At 39.0% G+C, this 22,292-nt stretch overlaps 1 protein-coding gene across 10 annotated transcripts in view; it reads left to right on the top strand.

The window, feature by feature from the left end:
• Dlg2 (discs large MAGUK scaffold protein 2) overlaps positions 1–22,292 on the top strand; it is a 1,203,331-nt gene that overhangs the window by 715,300 nt on the left and 465,739 nt on the right. For all 10 annotated transcript variants that reach the window (XM_052158733.1, XM_052158754.1, XM_052158740.1 and 7 more), the window contains 2 exons: positions 6,088–6,232; positions 8,382–8,520. In XM_052158733.1, the coding sequence (XP_052014693.1) occupies positions 6,088–6,232; positions 8,382–8,520 (284 nt within the window). The remainder of the gene's footprint in view (positions 1–6,087; positions 6,233–8,381; positions 8,521–22,292) is intronic.

The raw sequence follows: 22,292 nt of genomic DNA, 5'->3' as shown, positions 1-22,292 counted from the left end.
AGGATGAAGTACTTGACTTTTCTTTCTTTTTTTTTTTAAATTTCAGTGTCTTTTCCTGGTTCCCCACTCCCCAAAAGTCCCATAAACACTCTTCCCTCCCCCTATTCCCTAATCAACCTCTTCCTGCTTCCCTGTCCTGGTAATCCCCTACACTGCTGCATCAAGCCTTTCCAGGACCAGGGGCCTCTCCTTCCTTCTTCTTGGGCATCATTTGATATGTGAATTGTGTCTTGGGTATTCACAGCTTCTGGGCTAATATCCACTTATCAGTGAGGGCATACCATGTGTGTTCTTTTGTGATTGGGTTACCTCACTTAGAATATTTTCCAGTTCTACCCATTTTTCTAAGAATTTCATTAATTCATTGTTTTTAATATGTGAGTAGTATTCCATTGTGTAAACATATCACATTTTCTGTATCCATTCCTCCGTTGAGGGACATCTGGGTTCTTTCCAGCTTCTAGCTATTATAAGTAAGGCTGCTATGAACTTAGTGGAGCATGTGTCCTTATTACATGACGGGGAATCCTCTGGGTATATGCCCAGGAGTGGTATAACAGGGTCTTCTTGCAATATCATGCCCAGTTTTCTGAGGAACTGCCAGACTGGTTTCCAGAATTGTTGTACCAGCTTGCACTCCCACCAAAGGTGGAGGAATGTTCGTCTTTCTCCACATCCTCACCAGCACCTCCTGTCTCCTGAGTTTTTGATCTTAGCCATTCTGACTGGTGTGAGGTGAAATCTCAGGGTTGTTTTGATGACTAAGTATGTTGACTAAGGATGTTGAACATTTCTTTAGGTGCTTCTTAGACATTTGATATTCATCAGGTAAAATTTCTTTGTTTATTCTGTACCCCATTTTTAATAGGGTTATTTGGCTCTCTGGAATTTAACTTCTTGAGTTCTTTGTATTTATTTTTGTATTTATTCGATATTAGCCCTCTGTCAGATGTAGGGTTGGTAATGATCTTTTTCCAATTTGTTGGTTGCCATTTTGTCCTATTGACAGTGTCCTTTGCCTTACAGAAACTGTGTAATATTATGAGGTCCCATTTGTCAATTCTTGATCATAGATCATAAGCTATTGGTGTCTGTTCAGGAAATTTTCCCCAGCCTCTATCACTTGATCAGACCAGTGACATTCACTAAAAAGTTGAAGCATATTAACCTACATTTATTTTATTTTATATTTATCTTAGAGAAGACAAATGCATCACTGCAAGAAGTTAGTATATGTAAAACATGATAGTGGCTGCATTTATTTTAGCCCATTATACATGCTGCAATTATTAGTATTTGTAAGGAAATAATAGAAAAATAGTGCTACTGATCATATATGACTAAAGTAGATAGGAGAAAGTGTATCTCAGCCTCACTTATTCATAGCTCCAATAATCTGTGTTCTACGATGAAAGCATGCAGCACCAGTCTCCAGCCTACCTGGAGTGTGACTCATCTCTTTTCACAGACTCATCATGAAGCATGTGCTATCTGGTGTTAACCACTGCATCCACTGATGATTATCAAAGTTATCAAAGAGATGGTCAGAGTAGCATCATGCTTGTATTTTATTTCCCCTTGTTTTATTTAATATGAGTCCAAGGTTGGTAAGGCTGATTTTTGTTATAATTGCTCTACTGCATGATTATTTATTAATCTCTTCCTATGCCAAATTATTGTGTGTAATTTGTAGCTTAAACCTCATCATATATGTTTTGCTACAATAAGATAGTTTTCTCTGTTGCTCAGGATAGCTTATACCTGACTCTGTATCCCAAGCTAACCTCCAATTATATATTTTGGACATGTATTTCCATTTATCCATTGATGATGTCTTTCAAGTTGCCTTAAATAAAAAACCAGTAAGTACTGCACACATCCAGTGTAATGTTTCTGCCCTGAAGTTATAACAGTTTTTGATAAAGGCTTCTTTTGTAACAATAAGGAGGGGTGCACTGCTGGTGATACTTGCAGAAATGTGATTCATTCAAATGTGCTCACCTATGAATCCTTAGGTTATAACATCAACACTCTTTCAAAAAAAAACCCTCATAGCTGGAGGTATAGCCAGTAACTGGGAGTACACAAGCAGAAGAGAAGGAGGTAGGAAAGAGAAACAAACAGACAGACAGACAGACCTCATGGAGGGCTGGCAAGAGGATAAACTGGTTCATTTTCAAGGGAAAGTTTCAGAATAGATATTAAACATTGTAATAATGATATTATAATTCAGTCTAGCAAGTCTTGAATATGAGTTTTATAAAAAAAATCCAAGCTAGATAAAGCCAAATAATTGTTTGTCACAATATTATTTATTTTTCTCTAATAATTAATACCAAGTTCAGCTCCCCTGTCTTCCCAGGCACCCTTCATAGAGTCCTTCCCCCACTCCCATTCTTCCCTTTCCTTCTCCTCTGAGAATGGGAGAGGTCATACCTAGGTACCAACCTACTCTGCACTGCAGGACTAGGTGCATACTCTCCCACTGAGACCAGAAAAGGCAGCCCAGTTAGGAGAACAGAATCCACAGGCAGGCAAGAGAGTCAGGGACAGCCCCAACTCCAGGTGTTGGGAACCCTCATGAAGACCAAGCTGCACATCTGCTACATGTGAGATGATGTAGGTCCAACCCATATATGCTTTTTGGTTGGTGGATTAGTCTCTGGAAGCCTCCAAGGAGCCAGGTCAGTTGGCTCTGTTGGTCTTCCTGTAGAGTCCCTATCTCTGCCTGGTCCCTCAATCTTTCCCTCAACTCTTCCACAAGATTCCATGAGCTAAATCTAATGTTGTGGATCTCTGCATATGCTTCTGTCAGTTGCTAAGAGAAACCTCTCAGAGGACAGTTATGGTAGGCTCCTGTCTGCAAGCATAACAGAGTATCATTAGTAATGTCAGGGATTGGCTCTTTCCCATGGGATGGGAAACTCGAGTTGGCCTAATCATTTGTTGGCCATTCTCTCAGTTTCTGTTCCATCTTTGTCACTGTACTTCTAGTATGCAGGGTAAATTTGGGATTGAAGGTTTTGTGGATGGGTTGTTATTTTTATCACCCCCAGTGGGAATCCTGCCTGGCTATAGGAGGTGGCCACTTCAGGCTACATGTCTGCCAATGCCAAGAGTCTCGGCTGGAGTAACCCTCATAGACTCCTTGGAGCCTCCGCAATCCCAGGTCTCTGGCACATCCCAGCCCTCATCTCACCCACCCCTGTCTTCAATGACTTCCATTTACTCTCCCCGCTCTCTCTCCCTGGCTCACCCTACATCTAACCCCTCAACTCCATTCTCTCTTACCCAGTTCTCTCTCTCTCCATCAACCACCAATGACTATTAAATTTCCCCTTCTGAGTGAGATTCAAGTATCCTTCCTTGATATTTAGCTTCTTTGAGTCTATGGATTATAGCATGGGAATTCTATACTTTATGGCTAATAACCACTTAGCAGCAAGTACATACCATGCATGCCTTTCTGGTTCTGGGTTACCTCACTCGGGATATTTTAAGTTACACTATTTGCCTGCAGATTTCTTGTTTTTAATAACTGCGTAGTATTCCATTATGTAAATGAATGACAGTTTCTTTATTTATTCTTCACTTGTTGGACATCTGGATTGTTTCCAGAGTTTGGATATTATGAATAAAGCTGCTATGAACATTGCTGAGCAGATGTCTTTATGGTAGACATCTTTTGGGTATATGCCCAGGAGCTGGGTCTTCAGGTAGAACTATTGCCAGTTTTTTGAGAAACTGTCAAGTTGATTTACAGATTGTTTGCAAAAGTTTGCACTTCCATCAGCAATGGAGGAGTGTTCCCTATGCTCTACATCTTCAACATCATGTGCTGTCACTTAAGATTTTGATCTTAACCATGGAGGTTAAGGTACAATCTCAAAGTCATTTTGATTTGCATTTCCCTGATGACTAAGGACATTGAACATTTCTTTAAGTGCTTCTTAGCCATTAGAGAATCCCATGTTGAAAATTCTCTGTTTAGGTTTGTACCCCATTTTTTACTTGGTTTATTTGGTTTGTTTTTGTCTAACTTCTTGAGGTCTTAATATATTTTGGAAATTAGTCCTTGATCAGATGTAGTGTTGGTAAAGATCTTTTCCCATTCTGTAGGCTGCTGTTTTATCCTATTGACATTTGCTTTACAGAAGCTTTTCAGTTTCATGAGATCCCATTTATTGTTGATCTTAGTGCAAGAGCTATTGATAATTGGTTCAGGAGGTTGTCTCCTGTGCCAATGCAATCACTGCTATTCCCCATTTTCTCTTCTATTAGATTTATTATATCTGGCTTTATGTTCATATCTTTGATCCACCTGTACTTGAGTTTTGTGCAGGGTGATAAATATGAATCTATTTGAACGCTTCCACATGCAGACATCCAGTTAGACCAGCACCATTGCTAAAGGTGGTCTTCCTTTTCCATTATATGATTTTGGCTTCTTTGTCAAAAATCAAGTCTTCATAGTTATGCAGTTTTTATCATTATTGCTCTGTAGTAAAGATTGACATCAGGGATGGTGGGTCCTCCAGAATTTTTTTAATTGTACAATATGGTTTTAGTGATCCTGGGATTTGTTTGTTTGTTGTTTGTTTGTTTGTTTTTCCATATGAATTTGAAAATTGATCCTTCAAAGCCTGTAAAGAATTGTGTTGGAATTTTAAGGGAATTTCAATGAATCTGTAGATTACTTTTGGTAAAATGACCATTTTTACTATGTTAATCCTATCAATCCATGAGGATGGGAGATCTTTCCTTCTAATATCTTTTTAAATTTCTTTCTTCAGAAATTTGAAATTCTTGTCATATAGGTCTTTCACTTGTTTGGTTAGAGTTATATCAAAATATTTTATATTATTTGTGGCTATTGTAAAGGGTATTATTTCCCTAATTTTTTCTCAGCCCACTTTCTATTTGTATAAAAGAAGGCTACTGATATTTTTTAGTTAATTTCGTATCCAGCCACTTTGCTGATGGTGTTTATCAGCTGTAGGAGTTCTCTGGTAGATATCTTGGGGTCACTTATATATACTATGATGTCATCTACAAATAGTAATAGTTTGAGTTCTTCCTTTCCAAGTTGTATCCCCTTGATCTCCTTTAGTTGTCTTATTGCACTAGCTAGAACTTAAATTACTATATTGAAAAGATACAGAGAGAATGGGCAGGCTTGTGTTGTCTCTGATTTTAATGGAATTGCTTTAAGTTTCTCTCCATTTAATTTAATGTTGGCTATTGGCTTGGTGTATATTGCTTTTAGTTTAAGTATGAGTCTTATATCCTTGATCTCTCCAAGATTTTTTTTTTGTCAAATGATTTTTCAACATCTAATGAGATTAGTATATGTTTTCTTTTCTTTCAGTTTGTTTAGATGGTAGATTATGTTAATGAATTTTTGTATATTGAACCACCCCTGCATACATTGGCTATATTTTTTATTGTACCACCATATTAAGAGCAAACTAAACAGGATCTAGCAAGAGATTATTTAAATCACTATTGAAACAGTAAAAGACAAAAGCCATGATGCTAGATTATGTTAATGTTACAGAAGTCACTCTAGATCTTTATCCAAGAGTATAAAACAATGTGTCCAACATGGTGAAACTGACTTAAATATATTAAAGTAGGAAGTGTGTAGATTGTTTTTGTTTTTTTTTAACTTTATTTCAATTATTATACAGTGTTTTTGTGTTTGTATTTTTTAATGCTGGGAATTGATCTAAGGCCCTCGTACATTTTCAGTAATTATTATATCACTGAGCTGCATACCCAGACAGACATTTTATTTTCATCATAAAAACTAAAGCAAATATTAAAAAGAATATTATTTTGCATGCCATCTCATGTTGCTGCCTCAGAGAGACAGACAAAGCTAACTTGTTTTGTAGCATTCATGACTCTACCTATCCTGCTTTGGTTAAAGCTTAAACTGTCTACCAAGAATGGTAAAAATACCAAGCTAGTCATTGCAATCAATCTTTTCATAAGGTCATACTTCCAAATATCACACTGTCTGCCTGGATGGCTATTTTTCACTTCATGGGTTTGACATTCTTATTGATCTTTCTCCCCTTTCAGGTAAATAACTATAGTTTAGAAGAAGTTACACACGAAGAGGCTGTAGCGATATTGAAGAACACATCTGATGTTGTTTATCTAAAAGTTGGCAAACCCACCACTATTTATATGACTGATCCTTATGGGCCACCGGATATTACTCACTGTAAGTACTGTGCTTGGAGCCATCCTCTAGTCGCCTGCCAGTTATACAAAATGGAACTCTACAAAGCCATTTGCACCTCTGCTTACAATTTTACTCTTTTCACACTTCTGGAAATACTTCAGGGAAAATATTCTATTCACCATTTCCATGTAGTTTTATGGGACCTTAGCTCATATTTTGAAGGTAGGACACCTTGATGTGTTGACAGCTCCACCATTTATGGAAAGGCAGAGTGATATGATTTTTAAACACAGTAAAGGACTACTAGGATAGTGTTAGTATAACACTCCCAATGATAATTGCTCAATCCCATGGACCATGAGCTGTCAAATGCCATTTTATCCCTGGTCGTAGTTCAGACTATGTAGTTGTCAGCAGAGTGAAAGACAGATGCTATCAAAAGGGGCAATAGATAGATGTACCCTTCCTTCTACAGAAAAGCCTTGGCCCCTGGCATGATGAAATCTCTGTTTCCAGTCATCATCAAACTTTTTATCTTTAGTTGAATAGTTATACTCTATAGAATAAAGAAAATACTTAGTCACTGTGTCTGTAACAGTATGTGACACAGGACACCTAGGGCAACAACGTGAATCACAAGTCTGGGGACTGCACCAAATCCACCACTAATTAGGCCTCATGCCCTCTCTTCTGTCTTCTGGGACTAAATTTAGAAAGAATTACTTTTATCTAAGGCTAATGGATATTTTTGTTGACATAAATTGGCTTGCTGGATTTGAAACTTTGAGAGTTCAATTGTGAGCGGGTACACTTGGGATGCCTTCAAGGCAGACTATTAATTAATACTATCACCTTAAGCAAGTTGTTGAATCTTTCTTAGATTAGATGTTTCTCCTGTGGAAAATTTAAAAACTGAATAACCTTAGCTAAAGGCCCATTACCTTAGTTATTACTTTTTGCAATGATGGTCTCAAATGTGTCACCCCCCAAATGGCCTTTTCCCACCCCCGAAGAAGGCTCTAAGCTAAGATAAGCTTTACCTTAGGATAGAAATGAGTTTTGGCTTTCAGAGACTTTTGAAAAAAATAAATTTAAAGGAGTCAGATTTGAGGATCTATGGGGCCACTTAAATCTAAATAAATGCAGTAGTGAAGATTTTTTTAAAAGGCAGAACATAAAACTTTCTAATCAGTTAAGGCAATTTAATATATGCACCATACATTGTAAAATAAGATGTGAGATGCACAAGAAATACAAACCCTGCCTTCAGCAGCATGGCTGGAGGGTTAGCTAACCAAAATGTGTTAATAGCAACACAATTTAGTAGAAATAAGAGGCAATATATTCTGTCAAGAAGGCAGTGGTGGCACACGCCTTTAATCCTAGCACTTGGGAGGCAGAGGCAGGCGGATTTCTGAGTTTGAGGCCAGCCAGGTCTACATAGTGAGTTCCAGGACAGCCAGGGATATACAGAGAACTAGTAACTAGAATTAGAATTGATGATGAAGAAAATGTATATTATGTATATTATGTCCCAAACAGTAGTGACAGTGAAACACATTTAAGCCACAAAACAAGTGCAAAGTTGAATTTTAAGAGTTGATCTTAGCATACAAAACAGATGTGAGAAAAGAGTAGAAGAGAACCACAGTCAAGGAACCCATAAGTGAAGAGGTATCAGGGAGAAGGTGGATTGGGGAAAAAAGAGAAGAAAAATGGTTGAGATTGCAGACTTCCTGTGATGGAAGTATGACCCATTTATGGAGAACTCTTTAGAGCAGAATTTATTCCTTGGGAGCCTCTTGCTTTTTGATGATTTAATATTAATTATGTAAAGTGAATGTGAGTCCTATAATTAGAAGCTAACATTTTTGTTTCAATTGAAAATTAATCAACGTTCTGAAAATATGTGTTGGTAGAATCTCTTCAGTTCGTTTCTTCTTATCACCTAATTAGGCTAATTTTGGTTACAAATATGACCGTTACCACATCTTTCCAAGCGTAAAGTCAACAAGCACTTATATGGGAAATGCGAATGGATAGCAACTCACTCCTATTGGAGAACAAGAAAAATAATTGACATGAAGCCTAGCCCTTCTGTTTAAAACTCATCCTCTGAAATGTAACACATCAAATCACTAGCATAAAAGATTTGATGCCATTTCTTTTTCTTTTCCCAATTTATTAGCTTATTCTCCACCAATGGAAAATCATCTACTGTCTGGCAACAACGGCACATTAGAATACAAAACTTCCCTGCCACCCATCTCTCCAGGAAGGTACTCACCAATTCCAAAGCACATGCTGGTTGAAGATGACTACACCAGGTCAGATATGCTTCTGGCTTAATTGGGTTGATGAGTGTTTTTAGGAAAAGAGTCACATTTTATACTATGTCAGCTGTTGCTTAGCAGATATACTAAAACTTTTAAGCTCACTATAGTCTTACTTTAAGTAAAAATCTTCCAATACTTGTAAATAAATGTGTAATGGTATTTCCTGCTATATACTCCCAAATTACTTGAAGAGAAATAGTATTATGCATATGTCTATCACAAAGTGATTGTCTAAGATTTTTTTCACATTTCATACCATTAGGGTTTTGTGGCAATTCTATAGAGTAGCTTCCATTGCTTGATCAAAGATGATCACACACCCAGGCTCAGAAAGAAGGAAATAGCTTGTCAATGTTACCCATATGGTTGTGTGAGGTCAGAAGTGCTTTTCTTCTGACTCCTCTTCCCATGGTCTTCCTGTCAATGGTGACCCATACTTAATGGAATCTGGGCCCTCTAGTGCAAGAACAATAGGAAAAAAGAAGAGAGGTGAATTTGGTTCCAAAGAGTTTCAAGTGAATGCACTATGTTAATTCCAAGAGGGAACATGGCAGGAATCTGAGAACATGCCACATTACTCACAGCACAGGCAACAGAACATGGGCACAGCACCCTGAAATGTCAACTCTGTCACTTTATTTATTTAGTCACCATCAATAAGAACCCAACAAATAGTGACTGATAAATAAATTTATAGGTGAATAAGAAATGTTCAATTTTTATTTGTATTCTTAAACATTTTGTTCTAAAACCAGTATATGCTTAATATACTTGGTAAAGGAGTGGAACTATGGTTATGAACCAAATATCTCCTCCAAAAGAGTTAGTTCTTTTTAACAGTTTAGCCCTTGGTGGGTTGACTGCTTTTGAATGGAAGACCTCACATCCAAGAATATATGCAAAGCAATTGGTACAACCACTCTGGAAAGCAGTCTGGCGGTTCCTCCGAAAACTGGGCACCTCACTTCCAGAAGATCCTGCTATACCACTCCTGGGCATATACCCAGAGGATTCCCCACCATGTAATAAGGATACATGCTCTACTATGTTCATAGCAGCCCTATTTATAATTGCCAGATGCTGGAAAGAACCCAGGTATCCCTCAACAGAAGAGTGGATACAAAAAATGTGGTATATCTACACAATGGAGTACTATACAGCCATTAGAAACAATGAATTCATGAAATTCTTAGGCAAATGGATGGAGCTAGAGAACATCATACTAAGTGAGGTAACCCAGACTCAAAAGGTGAATCATGGTATGCACTCACTAATAAGTGGTTATTAACCTAGAAAACTGGAATACCCAAAACATAATCCACACATCAAATGAGATACAAGAAGAAAGCAGGAGTGGTCCCTGGTTCTGGAAAGACTCAGTGAAACAGTATTTGGCAAAACCAGAACGGGGAACTGGGAAGGGGTTGGAGGGAGGACAGGGGAAGAGAAGGGGGCTTACGGGACTTTCGGGGAGTGGGGGGGGGGCTAGAAAAGGGGAAATCATTTGAAATGTAAATAAATTATATCAAATAAAAAAAAAAAGAATCACATATAAGCAATAAAACTGAAAGTATAAATAAAAGGCAATCTATAAACCTAAAAAAAAAAAAAAAAAAAAAAAAAAAAAAAAAGAATATATGCAAAGCATAAATTAGCCTTGATGGGTGGTTTTAAAAAAGAAAACAATGTATTTTTATTTTAAAGTGGATCTAAGAAGAATTAGGGAATTAGGGGAGTAGCAACTATGGTCAAAATACACTGTACAAAATATTCAAAGAAGAAACACCTTAAAAAATGTTCAGCATCACCAGTCATTAGGGAAATGCAAATCAAAACAACCCTGAGATTTCATGTCACACCAGGTAGAATGGCTAAGATTAAAAACTCAGGAGACAGCAGGTGTTGGCAAGGATGTGGAGAAAGAGGAACATTCTTCCACTGCTGGTGGGAATGCAAGTTGGTACAACCACTCTGGAAATCAGTCTGGCTGTTCCTCAGAAAACTGGGCATGACACTTTCGGAGGACCCTGCAATACCACTCCTGGGCATATACCCAGAGGATTCCCCGGACCATGCAATAAGGACACATGCTCCACTATGTTCATAGCAGCCCTATTTATAATAGCCAGAAGTTGGAAAGAACCCCAATGTCCCTCAATGGAGGAATGGATATAGAAAATGTGGTATATTTACACAATGGAATACTACTCAGTAATTAAAAACAACGAATTCATGAAATTTTTAGGCAAATGGTTGGATCTGGAAAATATCATCCCAAGTGAGGTAACCCATTCACAAAAGAACACACATGGAATGCAGTCACTGATAAGAGGATACTAGCTCAAAAGCTCTGAGTACCCAAGACACAATTCACATATCAAATGACTCCCAAGAAGAAGGAAGGAGAGTTCCCTGGTCCTGGAAAGGCTTGATCAAACATTACAGGGGAGTACCAGGACAGAGAAGTAGGAAGGGTTAGATCAGAGAATGGGCAGAGAGAAGAGGGCTTATGGGACTTTTGGAGAGGGGGAAACCGGAAATGGAAAATCATTTGGAATGTAAACAAAGAATATAGAAAAAAAAAGACTTCCCTCAAATTCTCATTCTAGAGGCAGAGGTAGGATTATCTCTGATTTAAAGGCCAGCCTGATCTACAGAGTGAGTTTCAGGACAGCCAGAGGTACACAAAGAAACCCTGTCTAAAAAGAGAGAGTAAAAGGAGTGGGAGAGAGAGAGAAACAGAGAGAGAGAGAGAGAGAGAGAGAGACAGAGACAGAGACAGAGACAGAGACAGAGACAGACAGAGACCGAGACAGAGAGATACAGAGAGAGAGAGAGAGACAGAGAGTCAGAAAGAGAGATTATGTGAGTGTGTATGTGTGCACATATAGACACCTTTATGCTCCAGAGCAAAGATCTGTTTGCTCTCAGCCTGCCACTAATAGCAAAGCTGGTTTTAATTTGAAATGTAATTTTATCTTACTAGGGCCCACAATAAACTAACATTTGTTAAAGCCTCTTTATAAGCCTGACCACTTGCTAGCTGGTTAACATACCCTACTCATTTAATCCTTAAAAAAACAGAGAGGAGGACTTCCATCACTATTTAGAGATGGAGAAATTAAGCTTAGCTCAAAGACAATTTATGGTAGCATAGCTTTTAAGTAGGAAAAAAAAAAGAGCCAGTTTTACAAGCCTAACTAGAAAGAAGCACTTAGATTTTCTCCTTAATATGAAAATGAAAATCAAATTAAATAAATTCTTCTCATCAGAGAAATGCATGGCAAAAAAGGATCTGTGAGTTCTGCTGAGCTATAGTTGGCCAGCTGGGTGAGACCTATCTTTCTAGCTCTGGCTGTCTGTGTCTGTGGTTAATCCCTTAACAACTGCACACTTCAGCTTCCACATCTCTGCAAGTGAAGAGGAGTTGAGTCTATCTCGGGGGGGGGGGGGGGGGGGGGGGAGGGTTGTATGATTAAATGAGAAAATAGCAAGCAACCTAGAATCATGTGCATCATGTAATAAATCCATGGTATTTGGTGTCTACTTAGAGTGCCTATACTTATTGTAATTTATTTTTTTATTTGATATATTTTTTATTTACATTTCAAATGATTTCCCCTTTTCTGGCCCCCACTCCCCGAAAGTCACATAAGCCCTCCCCCCCTTTTCTCCCATCCACTGCTTCCCACTTCCCTGTTCTGGTTTTGCCCTATACTGCTACACTGAGTCTTTCCATAACCAGGGGCCACTCCTCCATTCTTCTTGGCTATAATTTGATGTGTGGATTATGTTTTGGGTATTCCAAATTTCTAGGCTAATATCCACTTATTAGTGAGTGCATACCATGATTGATCTTTTGAGACTGGGTTACCTCACTTAGAATGATGTTCTCCACCTCTATCCATTTGTCTAAGAATTTCATGAACCCAGGTATCCCTCAATGGAAGAATAGATGCAAAAAATGTGGTATATATACACAATGGAGTACTATTCAGCCATTAGAAACTTATTGTAATTTCTAACCAACATTAGAGTCACACAGAATGTTCTTGCAGATAGATCATCTCGCTGGAGCATAGTTGTCCTACAGTATGTATGCTGCATTGTCCTATTCTTTGCCTTAACTCATTTATATTCCCATACAAGATGTTCTTGCTAATAACCACACAAAATCTTCTGAAAGGCTGGTACCTGCAAAAATCGTGAAGAAAATTCTATCAGCTCATACCTAGGCACACTTCCTCTTGCTACTGTGTCAGTATTGCTGTGTGCTGCCTCGTATCCCTGCTGCTGTAAGCTTTCTTTTTTTTTTCTTTTTTTTATTTGATATATTCTTTATTTACATTTCAAATGATTTCCCCTTCTCTAGACCCCCACTCCCCAAAAGTCCCATCAGTCCCCTTCCCTCCCCCTGTTTTCCCACCCAACCCTTCCCACTTCCCTGTTCTGGTTTTGCTGAATACTGCTTCACTGAGTCTTTCCAGAACAAGGGGCCACTCCTCTGTTCTTCTTGTACCTCATTTGATGTGTGATTATGTTTTTGGTATTCCAGTTTTCTAGGTTAATATCCACTTATTAGTGAGTGCATACCATGATTCACCTTTTGAGTCTGGGTTACCTCACTTAGTATGATGTTCTCCAGCTCCATCCATTTGCCTAAGAAAGCTTCCTATGGACCAGAAATACTTGCTCAAACACAGATTCAGTATTTCATTCATTATATTAATTCAATATTTCCTACTAGACCATGGGCACTAAAACTGACTCCTACATTCAAGTGGCAAGCATACACACACACACACACACACACACACACACACACACAAATTAAACGAATCTTAAAATATTTTATCCAAAAGATCTTTGGCATATGCTATTTTTTAGTTTTTGAATGTAGGAGTCTGTTGAGGTGAATAGGGGATGTAGAATCGCCTGGAACTAGAGTTACAGGAGATAGTAATGCCACGTTATGGATGCTGAGAACTAAATTCAGAAGCAAGTGTTTTTTAATTGCCAAGCCATTTCTCCAGTCCTGAACTAGACTGAGCCTAGCAGAGTTCAACCACTACTGCATTATGGAGCATTATCGGAGATCCTTAATACCACAGGAGCTATTCAGGAATCATCTATAAATGATTTTTGATGGTTTGTATAGATGCCATAGCAATAGCCATAACATCAAATGACATTTTAGATAAGAGATGACCTTGATTCTGAACTTGAAAATATGTAAGTATTGATGAGAATTTAGAAATCAGACATTTGCAGTAGATAGATAGCTTGTAAAGATTTAAAGAGGAATATAAGCTAAAATGATATTTATATACACACATATATCTATGCTATATGATTTCTATGTGATAGTCTTGATGTTTACAAATAACAACAACAAAAAACTAAAAGAAATTAAGAAAATGCCTCATTGTCATATAAGAATCAGAGTAAGAATTTTAATCAACCTGCCCTTAAAGGCCCCTTCCTCACATCCACGCCTTTCTTCCCACAGAGATGATTTTGTGGTTTGTAGTCTTGGCCCTGCCACTCAACACATCCACAGTTGTTCAAGTCACTTAGTCTCTGTAAATCTTGAATTCCTCGCCTCTAGATTTGGGGTAAATTATCTTCTTATTTCTTCAAGGCATTATAAGGTTTTTAATATAATAATAAATTATGAATATTATGTTTATTTTAGAAGATTTCATGTATTTCATACAACCATTTAGTTATATATTATATTTGAGGACTTGTTACATTTGTCTAAAGTAACAAATCAAGGATTCAGTCTTTAGTGTTGAGAGTTTAGCAAGCAGAGAAGCGTTTCTATAATAGGAGAATCCTTTGACAACCTTTAAAGTCACATCAAGCTGGAAACATCTGATATCAGATGCCTAGTATAGTTTTCAATCTGTTGTAAGGACTATTGCTCTAGTCCTCTGATTTATATGCCCTCTGTTATGGGTAGACAGTAAAGATTTTCAAGCAATTTTGACTAGAATAATGCTACTATGACTTAGTTTATCTCTTTCTTATTGGATTTAGAAGTTGGTGTTGTTACACCAACAGCAAGGGAAGCTAAATAAAGCAGTCTTGGATGAAAATGTCTTGCTAGAAAGCCAATGAGGTCCTATGGAGTAGTTTCACTGTGATAAAGAAATCTAGTTGTCAACTGCATAAGCTAGCAGCTGTTGTAATGCAAGTTCCCAGGAGGCTAAGGCAAGAGGCTCACCATGAGCTTGAAGTCAGCCTGAGCCATAGTGTGAGATTCTGTCTCAAAAGCATGAAAAACAGTGCTGCTTGTGTGGTTTATGATCACATATTGATTGATCAGAATTTAGAAATCAGACATTTTCAGTAGGTAATCCCAACTCTGAGTTCCAAAGTGTCAGAATTGGAAGAGCCATAATCTAATCTGCAGTCACAAAGTAGGAGAGGAGCACATGCCTAGAATGATTTGTTGGCTTCCTCTAGTGCTCTGCTTCTAAGGGGTAGAGCCAGATTTAAAAATGATGTTACTGAATGTGCAACTCAATGTTCATTGTGCTTCTCTAAGCTGATATTTACTGTTTCGAGAAAGGAGGATGAGAAATAATCTACACTAAATCAAACATCACCTGTGAATGATGAAAACATTACAGGTTGTCATTCCTCCTATAGGCCATCAAAACTTTGCTCATATACAGGAGTGTGTAAACCTTTGGCTCTAAATTGAAACAAACCAAAAAAAGGGGGGGGGGATGCAAAATGAAATCCTCACCATACCATTGCCTAATTTCCTAATGAATGAGGGGAATGTCGTTATGAAAATTAGGAATCTAGAACAGCTGTGAGAAATACTCATCCTATTGTAGAAACTAAGTTCACATAATTTTAAAGGCACTTTCATATCTAAGTGCCTGTTGGACTGTCACCACATAGTAGGCTTTCACATATTTTGGTTGATAATAAAACATTAGCTAAATAAACTCTGTAGACAGACTCTACATATATAGAGACAACTAAGAACAACTCAGAATTTTTCCTTTGGTTCCCCTGTTTGAGTGGTTATTTAGGTATATACTGTTCCATTACTCTGGAGCTTATCTGAACCCTTTTTGCCACCAAATTATAGAATATTTACTCACCAGCTATACTTCTGACATTTACCCAAATTGTATTTTCTCTTTCATTGACTTATTCATCCTGTGACTATTCTGTTTCTAAAATGTATCCCACATTGTTATTAGAAACAAAATCCAATAGTGAAATAGGAAATCAACTGTTCTCATTGGATTTATAAAACTATATTAATAAGTAAATAGAATTAAGTTCAGAGCTAGTCAAGAGCTATAGAGAAAATACAGTAGGGTCATGCGATAGGCAGTGACTAGGAAAGAGCACTTCATGGGATAGAATACCCTGAGAGGTCCTCCCTGGAGAGATGGTAAAGATAGGGAAGAAACTGAAGAATGAAAAGACATGGTTATGCAAAGATCAGAGAAATGACACTACAAAGAAGGAGGGGGAAGAAGAAAGGAAGGAGGGGAAGAGGAGGAGGAGGCTGGGAAAAAAGAAGAAATACTCATCATAGTAATCATAGTAGTTGTAGTCGTAGTCAGGACAGGGAGCTAGCCTGAGATGACCTCTGCCTAGCACCATAATGCAGGAGTAAGGCACAGCACTCCTGAGACCACACCTGAGATGGCCCCAGACATTCAGAGACCCCAGGCATTACTAGGAAGAGCAAATTAAATGGTGGAGCAATGGAAGCAAAGAGAAACCGAAAGATATGGGCACAGTGAAAAGAACTGTAAAGCTCTCACTAGCAGACCCCGGCAGGAGTCTTCAGGTGTCTGCTTCAGGATCTGAACAGCCTGGGCCAAAGCACTCGGTCTCCAGGAAGTTCAAGAGGCCTGGTGTGCACCCGGAGGCAGACTAGAAGAACACAGCTTGCTCTGGTGGGTCAGCACCACAGAGCTTAGGTTCCAGACCTGAGGCCTCTGGCAGGAGCCTTCAGATCTCCGCTTCGGGATCCAGAACAGCCTGGGCTACAATACCACATCTACTGGTCCTGCAAGAGGTCAGAGGGGCACTGGGGAGGCCAGCTGGGAGGAGTCAGTGTGCTCTGGTGAGTCCAGCAGGCCCCAGGTAGGAGCCTTCAGGTCTCTGCTTTGGGATCTGAACAGCCTGGGCCACAGCACCCTGTCTCCAGGCAGAGCAGGAGTTCAGCTGTGCACAAGAGGCCACCTGGGAAGGGGCAGCTTGCACTGGTGAGTCCAGCATTGGCAAGACCAACTAACACCAGTGAGAACTAGATGACAAAAGGCAAGCGCAGGAACGTCACTAACAGAAATCAAGGCAATATGCCAGCATCTGAACCCAATTCTCCTTTAACAGCATGTCCTGGATACCCCATCACACCAGAAAAACAAGATTTGGATTTAAATCACTGGTCATGATGCTGGTAGAGGAACACATGAAGGACATACTTAAAGAAATTCAGGAGAAAATGGATCAAAAGTTAGAAGCCCTAACAAGGGAAACACAAAAAATCATTGAATGAAATTCAGGAGAAAACAAAAGCCAATAAGGAGGAAACGCAAAAATCACTTAAAGAAATACAGGAGAACTTTGGTCAACAGGCTGAGGTCATGAAAGAGAAAACAAAAAAATCTCTTAAAGAATTACAGGAAAGAGCAAACAAGAAAGTGAAGGAGCTAAGCAAAACCATCCAGGATCTAAAATCAGAAGTAGAAACAACTAAGAAAACTCAAAGGGAGACAACTTTGGAGATAGAAAACCTTGAGAAGAAATCAGGGGACATAGATGCAAATATCAACAACAGAATACAAGAGATAGAAGAAAGAATCTCAGATGCTGAAGATACCATAGAAACCATGGGCTCAACAGTTAAAGAAAATGCAAAATGCAAAAAGCTTGTAACCCAAAACATCCAGGAAATCCAGGACACAATGAGAATACCAAACCTAAGGATTGTAGGCATATAATGAGATGAAGAGTGAAGATTTACAACTTAAAGGACCAGCAAATATCTTTAATAAAATTATGAAAAAAAAAAAACTTCCCTAACCTAAAGAGAGAGATGCCCATGAATATGAATACACAAGAAGTCTACAGAACTCCAAACAGACTGGACCAGAACAGAAATACCTACTGTCACATAATAATCAAAACCCTAAATGTACTAAACAAAGAAAGAATATTAAAGGCAGTAAAAGAAAAAGGCCAAGTAACATATAAAAGAAGACCTATCAGAATCATACCAGACTTCTCACCTGAGACTATGAAAGCTAGAAGATCCTGGGCAGATCTCATGCAAACTCTAAGAGAACACAAATGCCAGCCAAAATTGCTATACCCAGCAAAACTCTCAATCACCATAGATGGAGAAACTAAGATATTCTATGACAAAACCAAGTTTACCCAATATCTATCCATAAACCCAGCCCTACAAAGGATAATAGGAGGAAAACAGCAATACAAGGAGGGAAACTTCACCCTGGAAAAATCAAGATAGTAACCTTTCATCAAACCCAAAAGAAGTTAACCAAACAAATTTTAAAAATAACATCAAAAATTACAGGAAGTAATAATCACTATTCCTTAATATTTCTTAACATCAATGGACTCAATGCCCCAATAAAAAGACATAGACTAACTGACTGGATACGTAAACAGGACCCTACATTTTGCTGCATACAGGAAACACACCTCAGGGTCAAAGACAAACACTACCTTAGAGTAAAAGGCTGGAAGACAATTTTACAAGCAAATGGTCTCAGGAAACAAGCTGGAGTAGCCATTCGAATATCAGATAAAATTGCAAAGTTTCTGTAAGGCAAAGGACACTGTTAAAAGGACAAAACGGCAACCATCAAATTGGGAAAGGATATTCACCAACCCTACGTCTGATAGAGGGCTAATATCCACTATATACAAAGAACTCAAGAAGTTCGACCCCAGGGAACCAAATAACCCTATTAAAAATGGGGTACAGATCTAAACAAAGAATTTTCACCTGAAGAAATTCAGATGGCTGAGAGGCACCTTAAGAAGTGCTCAACATCATTAGTCATTAGGGAAATGCAGATCAAAACAACCCTGAGGTTTCACCTTACACCAGTCAGAATGGCTAAGGTCAAAAACTCAGGAGACAGCAGGTGTTGGAGAGGATGTGGAGAAAGAGGAACACTCCTCTACTGCTGGTGGGGCTGTAACATGGTACAACCACTTTGGAAATTAGTCTGGCGGTTCCTCAGAAAACTGGACATGACACTTCCGGAGGACCCTGCTATACCTCTCCTGGGCATATACCCAAAGGATTCCCCGGCATGCAATAAAGACACATGCTCCATTATGTTCATAGCAGCCTTATTTATAATAGCCAGAAGCTGGAAAAAACCCAGATGTTGTTCAAAGGAGGAATGGATACAGAAAATGTGGTATATTTACACAATGGAATACTACTCAGCAATTAGAAACAATGAATTCACAAAATTTTTAGGCAAATGGTTTGATCTGGAAAATATCATCCTAAGTGAGGTAACCCAATCACAAAAGAATACACATGGAATGCAATCTCTGATAAGTGGATATTAATTAGCCCAGAAGCCCTGAATACCCAAGGCACAAATCGCATAACAAATGACTCCCATGAAGAAGTATGGAGAGGGTCCTGACCCTGGAAAAGATTGATATAGCATTGGAGGGGAATATAAGGACAAGAAAAAGGAGGGAGGTAATTGGAGAATAGATGGAGAGAAGAAGGTTTATGGGTCATATGGGGTGGGGGGATCTGGGAAAGGGGAAATCATTTGGAATGTAAACAAAGAATATAGAAATAAAAATATAAAAAAAAAAAGAACTGGAAAGCTCTCAATGGTAGTGAAGAACAGCGTGGTATGGGTTGCTGGTTTGCTACCTGGGACCATGGGGCATCCCAGCCTATGCTGCCAATGCAGGCTATGTCTGATTGTGTGTCTCTGCAGCAGAGGGATCTGTTACCATGAAAGGCCAGGTGGACATCCCTAGTCTGGGATGTTACCCAGGGACATGTTAATGTCTGAGGGCTGTGTAGAATTGGCCCCACCACTTACCTGGTCATCCTGGGAGGGGTGGCACTGGGGGTTTGAGAGCAAGAGAATTGATCCTGCCCCTCACCCGCTGCAGTACTCCAGAGAGAGGACCCTCATATGAGTTGCTAGTGAGCTAGCCCTGAGGATACAAACATGGGAGAGCTATCCCTACCACTTGTCTCCCATGTAGTGTCATGGATGACACTTGCCCCTTGCCACCTGCGGCAAATGGGTCACTATCTGGTTCTGGGGTCATGAGAGCTGTACCTCAGCAGCTATAGCCCTTGAGAGAACAGGTCCTGTACCTCACCCGAGTAGGACAGCAGAATGGGCCCTGGATGTGGGGATTGTGGGTGATTCAGACCTGGGGGCATGAGTGTGGGAAATACGGTCCTGCCTCTTATCTACTGTGCAGTGGTATTGGTGAGGGAGAGTTGGAGAGAGATGTTCTCCCCCCACCTTTGCCCTCATTACCCATGACAAGTTGAAGAGTTGGCCCTCATGGGATCATGAGAACAGAAGAGCTGGCTGTGTTTCTCACCTGGGAAGCACAGGAGATAATAGCCCTTGATGTGGGGGCTGCAGCTGAGTCAGTCCTATAGAGAGAGCCAGCCCTGACTCATTTGCGGTGTAGTGGTGTGGACAAGGAAAGGATGTCTTCCACCCCTCCCTCATCCCTTGCCCCTCTATATCAGCCAGGAGGGCTGGCCCTAGCTCATGAGGGTGGGAGAATAGACCATATTCCTAACTGGCTGCAGCACTGAGGAAAGCAGGCCCTGCACCACCCCTGAGCAGCACGGAAAAGCTGGACCTGGTTAGGGCAGCTGCTGGTGAGCCAGCCAGAAGGGCATGAGAGTGGGAAGGCCAGTGAGCTGACCAGCTCAGATACCTTCAAGGCCCAGATCCAGGGCTTTACATTGCCCACTCTCAACATCTACCTCATAGATTCTGGAATGCATAAACAAGCCAGTCCTACAGATCCAAACCTACAGGAGCTCCAGGACACAGGGTAGCAAAGAGTATCCCAGAAGGGTCCCAGTGAGGTTCTAGTAGTGATAGAGTAGCAGACACCAGACCAATGAGCCATTGCAATGAACATTTGCAAGCAAAGAAGTGTGGAAAGAAGTGTATATAAAAGGGAGACACACTCCACCTTCTACAATGAGATTTTTTTTCTCTGTTGGGTGAAAAAGTTTCAAGGGTGGAGGGCAGGAAGTGGGGAGGGGAGATGAGTGTGATTGGGGTACATGATGTAAAATTCACAAGAATCAGCTAATAAAACTATAAGCTTTATATATATATATATATATATATATATATATATATATATATATAAAAGCATACACACATTCATGTATTTAATATATTATATATTAAATATATACAATTTTATATATTTATATATAAATGTATGTATGCATATATATAATTTTATATATTTATTTATATATAAATATGTATATGCATATATATATTTATTTATTTATTTGTGTGGGTGTGGGTGTTTGTGTATTCCTTTCCTTCAAGTCTCAGGAGCTTCATAAAAGAAGGGACAAAAAAACTATAAGAGTAAGAGGTGGTCAATAACATCAAATAAAGGATGTTTCCCCGACACCAATGGCAGTTTCACATGTGAACTCACAGTGATTGTAACAGTGTGCACAATTTCTGAGCAAATACTAGCTAGACACAATCTCTGCATAGATAGGGGAAGGTGAGCTAGAATCACACAAATATCATTGCAACAATTTGCACATGATAGGGTCGGAGATGGGGAATCAGTTCTCTTTAAAGATATGACCCCTGGTAGGTCAACCACAGGCCAAGAGAGAGGCTAACAAGGAAACACAAACTGGACTTGATGGTAAAAACAAAACAAAACAAAACAAAAAACAAAAAAAAAGACTAAAACTAAAAAGGAAGAAATCTCAAAATTTGATGGAAAGGATGGGAGAGAGGGAGAGAAGGCAGGGAGGTATGGTAGTAACGGGGGAAGAGTTTAGTGTGTAAATTTGCTCAAAATATATTCTGCAAAATTTTCAAAGAATTAAAATAATGTTAATAACAAAGAAAATAAGTCTGATGGGTGCTTTCTTTGTTTTACTTTACTATAAAAATACTTTGATTGCAAGCTAAATTACTTTTTTTATAAATTTATAAAGTAAAATTAACATTATCAAAATACTTATTTTCAGAGATACTTATTTTTTCTAGAAAATATCACAAACTCTAAAAAAAAGAAAAAAAATGATGCTTCCCAAGTTTGGGAGCTAGTGAGTTTAATACAAACTTTCCAAGTAAGTATTGAATCTTGCTGAAAGACTTTTAGTAATGGCCCGAGATGAGGCTCATCCATCGCTACCAGGCTCTGTAACACTAAGAACCAGAGCTTTCAGTCAGAGCATGAGCACACTCCAGCCTTGCTTTTCATCTTGAAGTCACTGATTTAAGGCAGCATTGGATTAACCGAACTCCCTGTCTTCATACATGACCAGTCTTCCTGTGTGCTTTTAACCTACGATAGAAAGCAGCCAGCAGGACTGTAAGCAGGCGACTGACTCTACATGAGAATCAGGGTGACTATTCAGTGATTAGATCCTAAGTCCCCAAGGCCACCTGTTTACCCCAGCCTTGACTTCTTTCTAGTGCATGACCTCAAATGTGCTACATAACTGCTCTCTGCTTCAG

The sequence above is a fragment of the Apodemus sylvaticus genome, chromosome 1 (genome assembly GCF_947179515.1).
Source record: "Apodemus sylvaticus chromosome 1, mApoSyl1.1, whole genome shotgun sequence".
Lineage (NCBI taxonomy): Eukaryota > Metazoa > Chordata > Mammalia > Rodentia > Muridae > Apodemus > Apodemus sylvaticus.
The sequence above is the reverse complement of the archived record's forward strand: the minus strand, read 5'-3'. Positions and strand labels throughout refer to the sequence as shown.